Genomic DNA, 13,004 nt, shown 5'->3' on the forward strand with positions numbered 1-13,004 from the left:
GAAGCATCATCACGGAGTGCATGAGGTACACGAGAAACGAGTGTTGGACTCTGACGGAGCACAGGACGTCGATAGTATATTACCATATAATGATCTGGGACATGCAATTAAACAACGATTTCAATGCAAGAAAGACACGACTCTAAGATATTTGATTGGTAAGGTCATGTCCGCGCATCATCATAAGATAGTGTACATGTTGCATCATTTGAAGTATTCGTCCAAGTGCTAGAGGAGTTCACGGATGTCATTAAATTCAGTGTCTGCCAATTCTTGCCCAGGAACAAGGCACTCACAATATCAGAGTTCACCGTCTATTTTCACCTTCTTCTTCATTTCCTCCTCATGTCGCCGCAACAGCAGCCGCTCCACCCAACCACCGTTGGGAAACAGCTTATCCCAGCGATTATGCAAATGCACGGCAAATATTTTCCCTAGCGCCCTATCCAGCGCTCCGCCCTCCTCAAGCCCCTCCCCAGGTCTGCCTGTCCATTTCCCGTCTCTGCGATCAGGCTCAAATGGGTCTGGCGCTCTGTTGTCGAGACGACACACCAGAGGGTCGGAGAAGCAGAAGGGTAGAATTTTGAAGGGGGGTATGGATTCGTTAAGGAGGCGCCGCCACAGCCGAAGGTAAAGAACTGAGCCCCAGTCGGTGCTTGGAGAACGTGGCGGAGTGCTGTGTGCCATGAGATGGAAGGCTTCACAGAGGTAAGGCGAGTGCTTGCGGAAATGCATGAGCGCGCCATTAAATGGTTGGTAAATCTTGTCTGTGGTAGATATTGTGAGTAAGCAGGCAAGAGACTGTATTATTTGATTACCGTAACAGTCCCATTGCGTTACGAACTCGTGCTCAAGTAATGGGGAAAGGTCTCGAATTAGGAGCATATCCATGTCTATCCAAGCACCACCATGTGTCCAGGTGACAAGTAATCGGACGAGGTCCCCGTCCACCCATGCCTTCTTGTCCTCGAGGTTGAGCAAATGGTGATCCTCCATTGCCGTGCCTTTGGCTAATTTAGGTATATCCACTATTTGCAGTGTGAAGGAGTCGGGGAACAGCTCGAGATATTTTTGCACGACCGGATTGAGTGATAGGTCGCCATTCGACCAGAGTATTAGACGAGAGCGGGGAAGATCTTGCGTAGCGAAGAATGACTTTAGCATGTACTCTTGTCTCTCACCGAGGGCCGCGAGATCGACGCGCCAATATGTGTGAAACTGCGCTCGCTCCTCTGGTGGAATATACCGTTCTTCTTCCGTCCACTCCCCTTCTGCAAACCTTACCGTTCCTGCAAACTCGTAGCAGTCCATACCCATCCGCGTTGGTATCCCTGCCTGAACCTCAAAGCGTTTCCCGCCATACACGGCGTCACTGATATTGTACAGTGGACTGACTCGCTCGGGCTCAAAGCATCCTCCAAGTGGAGATAGCGGGAGTATTTCGCGCTGTATCCATTCTCGTTGATAGAATACGAGACCGATGCTCCCGTGCGGCTCATAGAGGTAGAATATCGTGTAGCATATGATGAACGTTAGCGGAAGCGCCAACTTCAAGAATATTGTGGACCGCATATTGGGCCAGGAGAAGTGCACTTTCTGCCGAGGTACAGTGCCATTAGTCGTACATGGGAACGACTTCCCAACTTGCTCTCAGGCTGCCACTGGATGTCATTTGGCAGTTGTTGGTTGGGTGTTGGTGTGCCAAGGTCGTACGCGTCACGTGAAACACTCCAAGTGTATGCCATCCTATTTGTATTTGATTTGTCAAGTCTTTACTGCAGCTTTCATATTACTATCCTCTTACGCTGCAGATCTGACCGGGAACTCCTCTTGGTTTCAACACAGCACATGACCTCTTGCGGTAACATGTCCTAGAATTTCTGATGCGCCACATAATGAGGGCTACAATACTGGTACAACAACTTCCCCTAGAGCTTTTGTGTTATATCTTGGCAATTCTCGATGGGGTACGACCTAGTACGGGTGCGAAAGGTGAGTAAAAATGATTCATCTCCGAGTCGATGTGTGGTTCATCCACCATAGACATATAAAACGCTGAAAGCACTTGTCGACGATTCGGAGATGTTGCAATACATCATCGGCCTCAGTTACTTCCAAATGATTCGAGTGGGGACATCCGAAACGGGCGTACCACCAGCTACACGTCTCCGACAACTTAGACAGCATGACGCTGTATGGTAACGCGTTGAATATAAGAGGAAGTGCACGCTCCCTTTAACGATGTTAGGATCCTTTCACGACTCTGTGGGTGGTATATATAGTTCAGCTTGTTAGTGGGGGGAACCGCATCCACTTCACGACTGCCATCCGCGTCTGATTCTGGTGATCTATATTGCTGGAGTCACCCTATCAGTGGAGGGACGTTCGAGTACTTCACGTTCTGTGCTGCGCAAGATCTACTTGTTGTAGTTACGTCCTCACAAGACGTGTGAGTGTATATATTCTTTTGCTCGATCCATCCCCGAGCTCAACTGCACGGGCAGTGAGTCATTTATACGATATTCATCTGCGGTCGCTTACAACGAATGACGCTCACCCCGACGCAGCGTAACCCATCCTGAAGGCCCTCGACAAGGATACCATTGACTGCAAAATATTCCAATCCCGTAGATGTCTAAAGGTTGAAATTCTTGGGAACCACACTGGTATGTTATATTCCAGGGTTGTGATAAACCGGGGTCTGTTCAGGGATTACTTACAAATGTGGGACTGGAAATCCAAGGAGGGCTACCAGGTACATTATTGTTAATGTTACAAGTTGACTCGGCTAGAAACTGATTATGCCACAGTTCATTCTTTTCTTTGACAACGGTATCACCGACTGCTCCTTCATTGCAGAGGATAAGTTCCTCGTCTTTGACTTCTACGGGACCATGGAAATCTATTCCAGTCAAAGCCCCCACAATGCACCGCGAAACTCTCCTTACCTTCTCTCGTGGATGACTTTTCATACCAAGAAGTGTCTACGAGAGAAAATCCAACTCCTGGCTCTGCGTTTCCCTATCCTCGAAAGTCTCATCACCAACCTTCATGCTCATTTCATCCGACTACGAACGATCAGCTTATAACCATCGATGTCTACGTTAATCGGGACATGAAGCCAAATAACTCGCACCTCTATCGCTTCCTTGCCCTGTGTAGTGCCATTCTGGAACTTGAAAGCTCGTTTTCCGAGACTTATGGCCAACCCACCTTAAATGGTCCCAAATTGCTTTGGTCTATTTGGGGGCCACAGCATACGACATGGTTTAAGATTCGAGAGGACGAGGGCGACCTTTCACCCTATGGTTTCCGCACAGTCCAGTCCATGAACAAAAACCCTTCTGCCTTGTTAAACGAATCTAGCCGGCTATGTATCAGATTTTTTAACCCACACATCGCTTGTAATTACGGCGCGGAAGATAAGTCAGAATGGCGCGGTCGACTTGTATAAGGCGAAGTTGATACGACGATCTCGCACCTGTTTACGGAACCGCTGGGGTCCGCACTGGCGTATAGTGAGATCGTTAGTGAGGAGCTGTTTGATGGGGCGGAGGCTTTGATCGATGAAAAAAGGATTCTGGTGCTGAAAGTAAGTCGCAACTTATCCTTGTTCCCTTTGCTTACAACGCATTGTGGCAGAGAGACCTCTATGAAGACCTGAAAAACATCGATGTATTGGTATTCTGACTACTTAATGCTAATGTTGACGCCTTGGGAAGGATGACTTATTACTAGCTAGGCGCTCCCATTGCGGATCGTGTGTAAAACATTGTATAACTTGAACCCATTGTCTGCATAGGCGAGATGCACCAGCTAGTCATTTCATCATTTCACCTCTAGATCGTGATCTTCACGACCCCGTGAAATCGGTTTGTGCTTTGCGCGTGCTGTGATACAAGTCATGCCGCTACCTGTATGCATAACACGACCTTCAACCAACGACACCGTACTCACCCAAGGCTATGCAGCGCAATCGACCTTAAAGGCACTCGATAATCCTTAGAGCGCCTCGGTTTCGCGAATGAATTGAAGAAGTCTGCGATAACGGTCAAAGCTTGGCCAGTCATCAAGTACGTATAAGAAGCCTCGTTGGGCTTTCATTATGGCATTGGCACTTGCCTCCAACTTGACTCAGTGCCAGCGTCTGATAAGCTGGACAATGAAGTGAGGGACGAGCCAGCCGATCCCTATGTAAACTAGACGGCAACTGGACCTTGAAGCTTGAAGACAACTAGTCCGACTTAAGCTAAGTACTTGCATACCTTGTGACCATGATCAGGCTGGTCTTGGGCTGGTCCGAGACCTAACCGGACCCGAACTGCTTGTCTGATCGGCATCAGCTGACGCGAACTCCTACGCGCGAGTTCTACTTATTACTTGAGGCTATGGTCGAGAATTTAGCAGTCACGGTTGGGATTTGATTAGGACGGCTAATCACTGAGCGCGCCCACATACTTGCGGACTTCCGAAATGCTTCCCCATGATCTTAATTATCACGAAAAACTTGCTGCGCTGCGCAGCAGATTTATTCATTGTACATCTGAGGTCGCTGACAACGAATAACACTCACCCTAATCTGGCAGCGCAACCAATCCTAAAGACACTCGACAATATTGACCGCGAAGTAGTCCAATCCGGTGGTGTGGCGGGAGGTTCCAGATTCAGCCTCAGAGAGGGTTCGGGAGTCGAGAGACTGAGGAGTTGAGGGGGTGGGATGCATAGTGCAGCAGCCACCCATGAGCAGTCTGGCTAGTCCACTTGTCCTCTGAATATGACAATGTCCGTGCATGGCAAGAAATGGGATGATCAGTGCAGGAAACTGTGTTCACGTTAGTTGATAGGTTTGAGTAACACCGATACTGTCACAATTGTCTAACCGTTAGTATTTGCATTTACAAAGAAACTCTGATCCGGTGCTTCATCTCACTCTGAAAAGAGGTGATATTCAAATGAGACCCTATCTCACAGATAGACTTACATTAAATCCCATGTATTGACTCGTCTGAATACCCTTCGTGATCGGCGCCGTATTAGCATGCACTTTCAAATCGAGTCGCCTGTCGATATCACTTGGTCAGTACCTGGGTCAAACAATCCCCCCAATCGAGCATGTAGGTACGTACCACGGCTTAATAACGAATCTGTCCGAATTCCACGTTAAGGCGTGGGTGTTGTGCTTGGATCAGCCAATACGGCGAAGAGTTGGAGGATCTTAGCCGCATTGGCTGATCCAAGGAGTCAGCATCTGAATTTACGACATTTCTTGATTTCGCTTGCGAGTATTGTTTGTCCATTGCATACTGGATTATTCCAGATCAGCAGATTTCTCGGCAGTGACTAAGTACTACGAACCTTGCGACTCAGAGTTCCTAGAAGACGGAGGTTGGATCCAGCCTAACTCAGTACAGATTGATTGAGAGACAACATATACCTCATTTTCCACGAACACGGACGTACTCTATGATCGTAAGTAATAATCGAGGCTGGGAGATCTGGAACCATAAGACCGGTCACGCATCATGGCAATTACATATGATGATAATTCTGCGTCTATTCCCACAACGAAGAACGAGGAATCAGACTCGTCTTGATTCGAGGGAGAGGAAAAAGGAGCCGCTTGGAAAAAGCTTAGACTACTTACCAATCAATAGGCCGCTATAGCTAGTGTTTGTTGTAGTTTGGCACAACCTTCTGTTTTCAATGCCAACAAACAAACGCGAAACAGTTCGCCAACCTTAAGAGCTACCAACGGTGGCACCAAGTCTAGTATGTGGAAACACTGGACGCACGTCGCGCACAACGTTGTAGATTTTTATCCCTATGCAAACTCGGCGGCAACTCAACGAAGCTTGAAGAGTCCAACTTAGTTGCACTGTGCGTTACGCTGAACCTAATCGGACCCGAGCTGTAGGTCTAACACTATTCCAGTTCAGTTTTCTGATTACTGTGACGGCGTCCGAAGTACTAGTGGGCACTTTCATACTAAGTACTTAAGTACTAGTAGGAAACACCAGCGCTGACAATTGTAGTGGCGCTGTTAGCCTCATGTCTCATGCCAGTCACAGCCGACGATCGATTACTATCACCCCATCCTTTGTTCATTCCCAAAATGTTTAGCGAGGTTTTCAGGACATAAAAGCAAGTCATCTTGTTTCCGTGCCCAACCTCAGAGAGCCCCTCAGACAGATCCCATATCACCTCGTACATTGACCAATGCGTTTCTCCTTCCTCGTCGTCGTGGCTGCTTTGACAGCATCTATGTGTGTCAGTGCAACACCAGCTGTTTTCAGTAGGGAATGTGGTGCCGATTACGCGGCTTGCCACCTAGGCTCTGAGTGCTGCTCTGGAAACTGCGGCTATAACTATGTGAGTTTGCTTTGCATCCAGGATTCAACATCATGACTCACCCTCACCTAAATTTATGCTTTGTAATAGCGTTGCGGTGGGATGTGCTATCCTAAGAACAAGCAAAATCCCGAGGAATTGGCACGTCGCGAGAGTAAGTCATGTTTCTGCCTTCGTATTGATGCTGTTATTCATGACACTGTTCCTAGTTACTTGCTGAGTTGATCGCTATGGTTGCTCTTGCCAGACAAATTTCAACTGCCTCTTGAGCAATGTATACTATGTAGTGGTGAATCGAACGAGACCGACATTGACTTGAAAATATGACTTATGAGTGAACGAAGTCGAATATGAAAAGCCTATAAAATAAGTATGTAGACTACATGATGGCATCAGCTGACGTCACTGCAACCACTATCTACTGCGTTTTCCTGATCGGCGAAGGAGATACAAAATTAACCATAACCGCGTATGGATAATTGATGATAATGTGTTAAGGTGAGCTTGTTAGCCGTCACCAGCTGGCTTGGTCTTCGATTTCAAAGCTACGATAGGTCAGTTGTTTGCCAAGTCCGTGAGGTACGTATCCCACCTCAGTGGCTTTAATCAGGTCATCACCCACTGCCGCCTCGTAAATATCAGAATTCCATAGCAGCGACGCGGGATAATTGTGCGTTTTTCGACGAAGGGGAATCTCCAGACCAACGACTTCAGAGGGTGTATCGAAAGGAGGCTGGGGGCAGAGAATAAGGCATCGCGAATGCTTGCAGCTCGGAATAGGGATCAAGCAGACCGCGCAGGTATCTCCATGCAAATGTATTATCCAGCGCTATGGTGATCCGTTCCTTTACGAACTTGTTGAACAGCTTCGTTACCCCAGCAGTACATCACTTCTCAAATTTAAACCCACACAAGCTCCCACCGAATGATCTCGTCTCTGTCCTCATCCCCGTTCCGTACTCCAGATTGAAAGATGACGAAGAATCTGCGATGCCATGCAGCGTCATCCCGCACATAATTTTCAAGCATGCTCCCACGAAGTCGAGTTCATGACTCCAGAGCTTGAAATACGCGAGGATCCACTGTCTGTACGACCACGTGTGATAGTCTTCGTATCAGCTTGGAGCGAGTTAGCGATGAACTCGAACTCGGGACGGAAGAGGGAGGCCAGCTCGATGTCGACCAGAGTGGATTTTCAGGAAATACCGTATAGAATATACGTTACCTTACTGATCAGATCAATGTTCTCCGACATCGACGTGGGTTTATTGAACCTTCCTCGGAAAACACTGCATTCGCAAACTAGTACTCATGACAATCTAATGTCAGAGTTAAATATGTAGAACACATTTGTGCTCATACAGAAATAATAAAACCAAATTCTTGCCGTTAACAGTAATAATACCTCTTTCCTCACGGGCAAAAGGTAATTGTAAACACAGCGTTGAGAGAAGAGCTGCAGGTGAATAGAGAAGTCGTGTCATCGTATGCATAAGCGTATGCGTTGGGGCAATTATCCTCTGCATATGGGCAACTGGTCATGTGCAGACGAGCGAAAGTAAGATAACCACTTACTGAAGTAGCTGTAATACTCAACGCCTGAGGAAGGACATGTAGCATGCGTGTTATACTGGCCAGTGCAGCAGTTACGAGAGTTTGCTAGAAGTTTGGATAAGTATCTGCATGATTATACAGGAGAGAACTCTGACATGGATTACCATCGAGGTTAGCCTCGCACGCACTTTTGCACCCGACAGGGAAGCCGGTAGAGTCGTAAGGGCCTTTGAGTGGTGCTGGACCTGAGCGTGGAAGGTCCATCAGGAATTTGACCTGTCAGAGTGCGTTTTACTCACAGTTAGGTCCCAGGTCCACGGGGCAACTTGGAACCCCACACCCGACATTATTTGTGATACTGACGGGCAAATTATACCCATCGACAAGAGACACTGTGATAGTGAGTTAGCCTGACTGACGACTTCAGCTCAGCTCACACGCACCGTCATAGTAATCAACACCTCCTGAACCCAATGTGAATTCAGCAAGAGTGGCAGGAGGGACACCCTGATAGCCAAGCCGTCAGAACACTGAATGGTCTACAGCAGACATGTTTACCGTGCCGGTGCCGGTGCTGCACACCAATCCTCCATTGCAACCACCGTCAAGGCAAGAATTCGGGCCGGGGTTGGTGCTGAAGTCACAGTCACGCCGTCCCTATTATAATATGAAGGGGCGAGAAACGATGGTGGTTGTAGTGCAACCAACCCAGATTCGTCCAGCAGTCCAGCCGCTTGGGACCTGTTGTCAGTCAGTCAGACAGGTCAAGACCGATGGAACATTATACGTACTTGGAAGGTGACTGCAGTACCTTCTGTAGCCTCCCAGCTGGTTGACGTTCAGCTCAAGTTCAAGTGGTGGGTGTGAAATGCCTACCCAGTCGTGTGACTAGGCAATGTGCCAGAGCCTGTGAACATCTAATCAGCTCATAAGTAAATATACGTCGGCACCAGCACGGGTAGAAGCATACTGCAGGCCTGCAATTGTGTCTTCATCATCAATGCTAAATACGAGGAAGGATACGGTCCCGGACATACCAAATGGTGAAAGGACACGCATTGTGCACATTAATGGTGCGCTGAGCAAGCGCTCCCAATGCCAGAGCGAGGGAAGACACTGCAAGAAGATATTTCATGATACAATCCGCAATTGAACCAAAGTATGAAGATACCTTCACCATGCCCCCAACCGCCCCTTTTATACTATTTAGCCAGCGCTTCAGAATCTGCTTTCAAGCGCCGACGGGAAGACGAATTCTGGTCGCGTACTGCGTCCCAAACAAAGTGCTGCTCAATTCTCAAATGTCGTTGTCGATGCCGACTTGATATTACGGGTAACGGGTGTCCTTTCCTTTGCGCTGCCTGATTCGTCCACAACGGCACGGCCGCACGATGGGGCGCGCGACTCGGCTCGGCTACAGTGTGTTGGCAGTGCGATTTTTCAAAACTCGCTCCCGATTCCTTTTACTGCTACTTTTAGTACCCAAATTAGTCACAGCAGTGTCATCACGCATGCTGGAATACATACCAGATAATCATAATCAAAATTTCAGGTCCATTTCCACAACGAAGAATAAAAATCGTGACGAGGAAGACATCGGGGATCTCAGGGTTTCGCCCCGTTCGCTCGTCCGGCTCTTCCGCCCTATGTGCAATTGGCAACCTATTTTGCCCCACCGCTCTGTTCGCCCCACTTCCTCACGAATAGATACTCCCTTCTCCATCTTATTCCACCCTCTCCATATGTCGCCAAGCTTGCCAGATACTGTCACAAAGATTTGGGTGCAGCGGCAACGAAGGTACACTTTACACCCAATGCGCAAGCAGTAGTCAGTTCACCGGCGAGGGTATGGACACTAGCATCAAACCAACATCCCACCGGCAAACCGCCCGAGGTATGCAAACGCTCCTTCCCACTGCAACCAGGTTCCATTTGAGTCGCAGAAGCATTCTCAGCCACCATGAGACCAGCACAAGACGTATTAGAGGAACACTGTGCACCAATGCACGTTCAGGAACGACTCAGCGTAGACAATGAGGCATGTTAAGTTGTGTTGGACTTGGACTTGGAAGGCTACTCAGGCGAACGTCTGATGTCATTGATAACGTTCTTGTATCACTGTGTAGTCACTGTAACTGCTTGGGTCCCTGACGCAGAAGTGGTGTCAGTGTGCGGTGGGGCGCTGCAAGCCTCCATGCGCAGCTTTATTGGACGTGGCGCATAGGTTGTGCTAACCTGGATACACGCTCGGCCATGTTTTACGAGTTGGTTGATTCAAAGTCACAGTTAGGAATTCAATATCTAGAGACTGACCACCCCACGGAGTGTTTGTGGTGGCTTGGCAAAACCTTCCGTTTTCAATATGAACAAACAAACGCTAGTATTATAAGTCAAGGGTCCAGCTGTAAGCCCGTTGGCTTACCTGAGTTCCCATAATCAGCACAAATATTGTCCGCAACAATGAAGCGTGAGCTTTCATTATCACTGCCTTTTGGCGTAACGGTTAAGGGATGACAGTCTTGACTACTTACACCAGTATGTGGAAATACTGAACACACTTCACACACAGCATCATGGATTATGCATACTCGGGACGAAAATCGAAGCTTGAAGAGTCCAACTAGTTGCATGCGTTACGTTGAACCTAATTGGACCCGAACTGTTTGAAGACTCTAAAGCTACTTAGCAAATAAGTATCATTTTCGGACCAATGTGACGGCCCGTCAATGAGCTCATACTTTCACAGAACACCCAGAGCTGACAATTTAGATTTATCCACCTGTGGTTAAATTTTCATACCCCATGCCAGTCATAGAGCAGACCAACTATTAATACCACCCCACCCTTGTCCGTCCCCAGAACGTTTAGCGAGGTTTTGAGGGTATAAAAGCAAGCCGCACCTTCCTTCCGTGGCCTACCTCAGAGCTATTCAAGAGCCCCTCAGACAGATCCTATATCACCTCGCACAACCAATGCGTTTCTCCTTCCCTGCTGTTGTGGCTGCTTTGACTGCGTGTCTATGCAGCACCGGTTGTTTTCAGCCGGGAATGTCGTGCTGATGACGCGCCTTGTGGTCAAGACTATGAGTGCTGCTCTGGAAAGTACGGGGATAACTTTGTGAGTTTGCTTTGCTCCAGGGTTCAACCTCGTGACTCACCCATTGCATTTTGTAATGGAATTGCGGTGGGATATGTTATCCTAAGAACACGCAAAATTACGAGGAGCTGGCACTTCGCGAGAGGGAGTCGTGTTTCTGCCTTCGTATTGATATTGTTATTCATGGCACGATTTTTAGTTACTTGCTCTGGGTATGAATCAGATGTCGTTCCGGAAAATAATGGATACTATGGTAATGAACACGAGTCAGACGATGGGTCAGACGAAGTAGAGCATGGCTAACTAGCTAGACCGCCTACATTTTTGAGGCTACTATCCGAGGACGCTTTACGGTAATGAATGATGGAACCATGGCTGTGTATCATATAATATGCAGACTACCCATCAGTTGACGCAGGTATCAACCCATTACTGAGAACTCCTACATGCGAATCTCAGCAGTGAGCCAAAGCGCAGATTCGGGGATCAAAGGTCAAATGTATTCTCCATACTGAAACTTGCTTCAAGTAACACAAGGCGAGCGAGATACGTAGTTGAGATGATCGTTTTGATTTGCAGAAAAAATAGTGCAGGCTCCTTTAAATACTTTAAATTGGAAAGGTTCGATATTTGATGATGCATTAAGATAAGCTTGTCAGTCGTCACCAGCTGACTGAGTCTTCGATGATTCTTTGATTCTGTATTCCCAGTATCTGCAAAGCAACCAGTGAGGTGTGTACTCCAGAGCGCTCGATCGGCGACCTACCTTTTGCGTATAGTATCGTGCTCGTTGGCCAGGGATTTCCAAAGCTACGACAGGTCAGTTGTTTGCCAAGTCCGTGAGGTACGTATCCCACCTCAGTGGATTTAATTAACTCCTCGCCCCCTGCCGCCTCGTGAATATCAGCCATGAATTCCATAGCAGCGACGCAGGGCAATTGTGCATCCTTCGAGGGAAGAGGGCTCTCTAGATCAACGACTTCAGGGGGTGTACCAAAAGGAGTTTGGGGCAGAGAATAAGGCATCACGAATGCTTGCAGATCGGAATAAGGGATTTTAGAATGATCGAGCACCCCGCGCAAGTAATTCCACGCAGATGCATTATTCGGCGCTATCGCGATCCGCTCCTTTACGAACCTGTTGAATAGGTTCGTTACAGCCCAGGAGGACCTGATTTCTCAAACTGGGACTCACGCAAGCTCCCGCCGAACGATCTCATCTCTGTCCTCATCCCCGTTCCGTACTCCAGATTGAAAGACGACGAAGAATCTGTGATGCCATGCAGAGTTGTTCCGCACATCATTTTCAAGCATGCTCTCCACGAAGTCCAGTTCATGACTCCAGAGCTTGTCGTCATTGAAGTACGCGAGGATCCACTGTCTGTACGACCACGTGTGGTAGTTCTTCGTATCAGCTTGGAGCGAGTTAGCGATGAACTCGAGCTCGGGGCCAGGGCTGCAGGTCTGCTGCACGAGCAGCCGGCGATGATGCCAGACTTGATATGTCTTCAGGTGCTTGATCGCAAGCTCATCCATCAACTGGAGCTCATCGTCCAGGGGAGACTTCAATGCCATAAGTGTTTTGTACCTGTACTGCCTGATCGCACGTGGAAACGCCATCTGTGTTCTCCTGAACGAACGTGATGAAGCAAGTAACAAACTCACCATGCAGAGTAGTGTCCAGGATTCTGCCGGATAATATTCTCGGTGAGCTCCAGCACCCTGGGACTCATCTCACCGCTCCTGACAATCCCTCTGAAATAATTCGTGGCATCTTTGTCTAATAGATACAACCCAATCGTCGCATTGAGTGAGGTTCTGCAGGACGAGCCGGTATGCTCACGAACATTCATCCGTGTAAAAGATTGGCGCTAGAGGGGTGACATTCTCGTACTGTTCTAAAGGAATGACATCGGCCCACTCAGGTCGCTGAGAATACAACGGCTTCTCCTCTTCTGCAGAGATATCCATGGCCAGGTTGTAGATTATCGCGAGGTTTCAAGCAAG

General features: G+C 48.1%; 5 protein-coding genes across 5 annotated transcripts; 2 read left to right on the forward strand and 3 right to left on the reverse strand.

The window, feature by feature from the left end:
* Positions 1–300: 300 nt before the first annotated feature.
* Positions 301–1,572, reverse strand: EDB91DRAFT_1047982 (glycosyltransferase family 32 protein; the record flags this gene model as incomplete). The annotated part of the gene is made up of 2 exons (XM_041313359.1): positions 301–767; positions 819–1,572. 2 exons carry the CDS (start codon positions 1,570–1,572, stop codon positions 301–303), a joined length of 1,221 nt encoding a protein of 406 aa, XP_041180631.1.
* A 390-nt stretch (positions 1,573–1,962) lies between these two features.
* Positions 1,963–3,843, forward strand: EDB91DRAFT_1079296 (uncharacterized protein; the record flags this gene model as incomplete). Its single annotated transcript, XM_041315112.1, has 9 exons — positions 1,963–1,992; positions 2,044–2,193; positions 2,283–2,449; positions 2,683–2,755; positions 2,912–3,374; positions 3,462–3,592; positions 3,643–3,681; positions 3,739–3,760; positions 3,803–3,843. 9 exons carry the CDS (start codon positions 1,963–1,965, stop codon positions 3,841–3,843), a joined length of 1,116 nt encoding a protein of 371 aa, XP_041180632.1.
* Positions 3,844–6,101: 2,258 nt separating this feature from the next.
* EDB91DRAFT_873539 (uncharacterized protein) lies at positions 6,102–6,672 on the forward strand. The gene is made up of 3 exons (XM_041328675.1): positions 6,102–6,369; positions 6,428–6,502; positions 6,558–6,672. Exons 1-3 carry the CDS (start codon positions 6,217–6,219, stop codon positions 6,615–6,617), a joined length of 288 nt encoding a protein of 95 aa, XP_041180633.1. The 5' UTR covers positions 6,102–6,216; the 3' UTR covers positions 6,618–6,672.
* Positions 6,673–7,761: 1,089 nt separating this feature from the next.
* EDB91DRAFT_1048033 (thaumatin) lies at positions 7,762–9,037 on the reverse strand (the record flags this gene model as incomplete). Its single annotated transcript, XM_041313363.1, has 10 exons — positions 7,762–7,868; positions 7,924–8,007; positions 8,058–8,147; positions 8,202–8,294; positions 8,346–8,409; positions 8,461–8,559; positions 8,611–8,643; positions 8,694–8,730; positions 8,779–8,819; positions 8,936–9,037. 10 exons carry the CDS (start codon positions 9,035–9,037, stop codon positions 7,762–7,764), a joined length of 750 nt encoding a protein of 249 aa, XP_041180634.1.
* A 2,616-nt stretch (positions 9,038–11,653) lies between these two features.
* On the reverse strand, positions 11,654–12,968 carry EDB91DRAFT_1079298 (uncharacterized protein; the record flags this gene model as incomplete). The annotated part of the gene is made up of 6 exons (XM_041315113.1): positions 11,654–11,711; positions 11,765–11,808; positions 11,856–12,135; positions 12,193–12,627; positions 12,663–12,815; positions 12,841–12,968. 6 exons carry the CDS (start codon positions 12,966–12,968, stop codon positions 11,654–11,656), a joined length of 1,098 nt encoding a protein of 365 aa, XP_041180635.1.
* Positions 12,969–13,004: the final 36 nt, after the last annotated feature.

Source organism: Suillus paluster, assembly GCF_016628075.1.
Source record: "Suillus paluster strain FC165 chromosome Unknown EDB91scaffold_9, whole genome shotgun sequence".
Taxonomy (NCBI): Eukaryota; Fungi; Basidiomycota; class Agaricomycetes; order Boletales; family Suillaceae; genus Suillus; species Suillus paluster.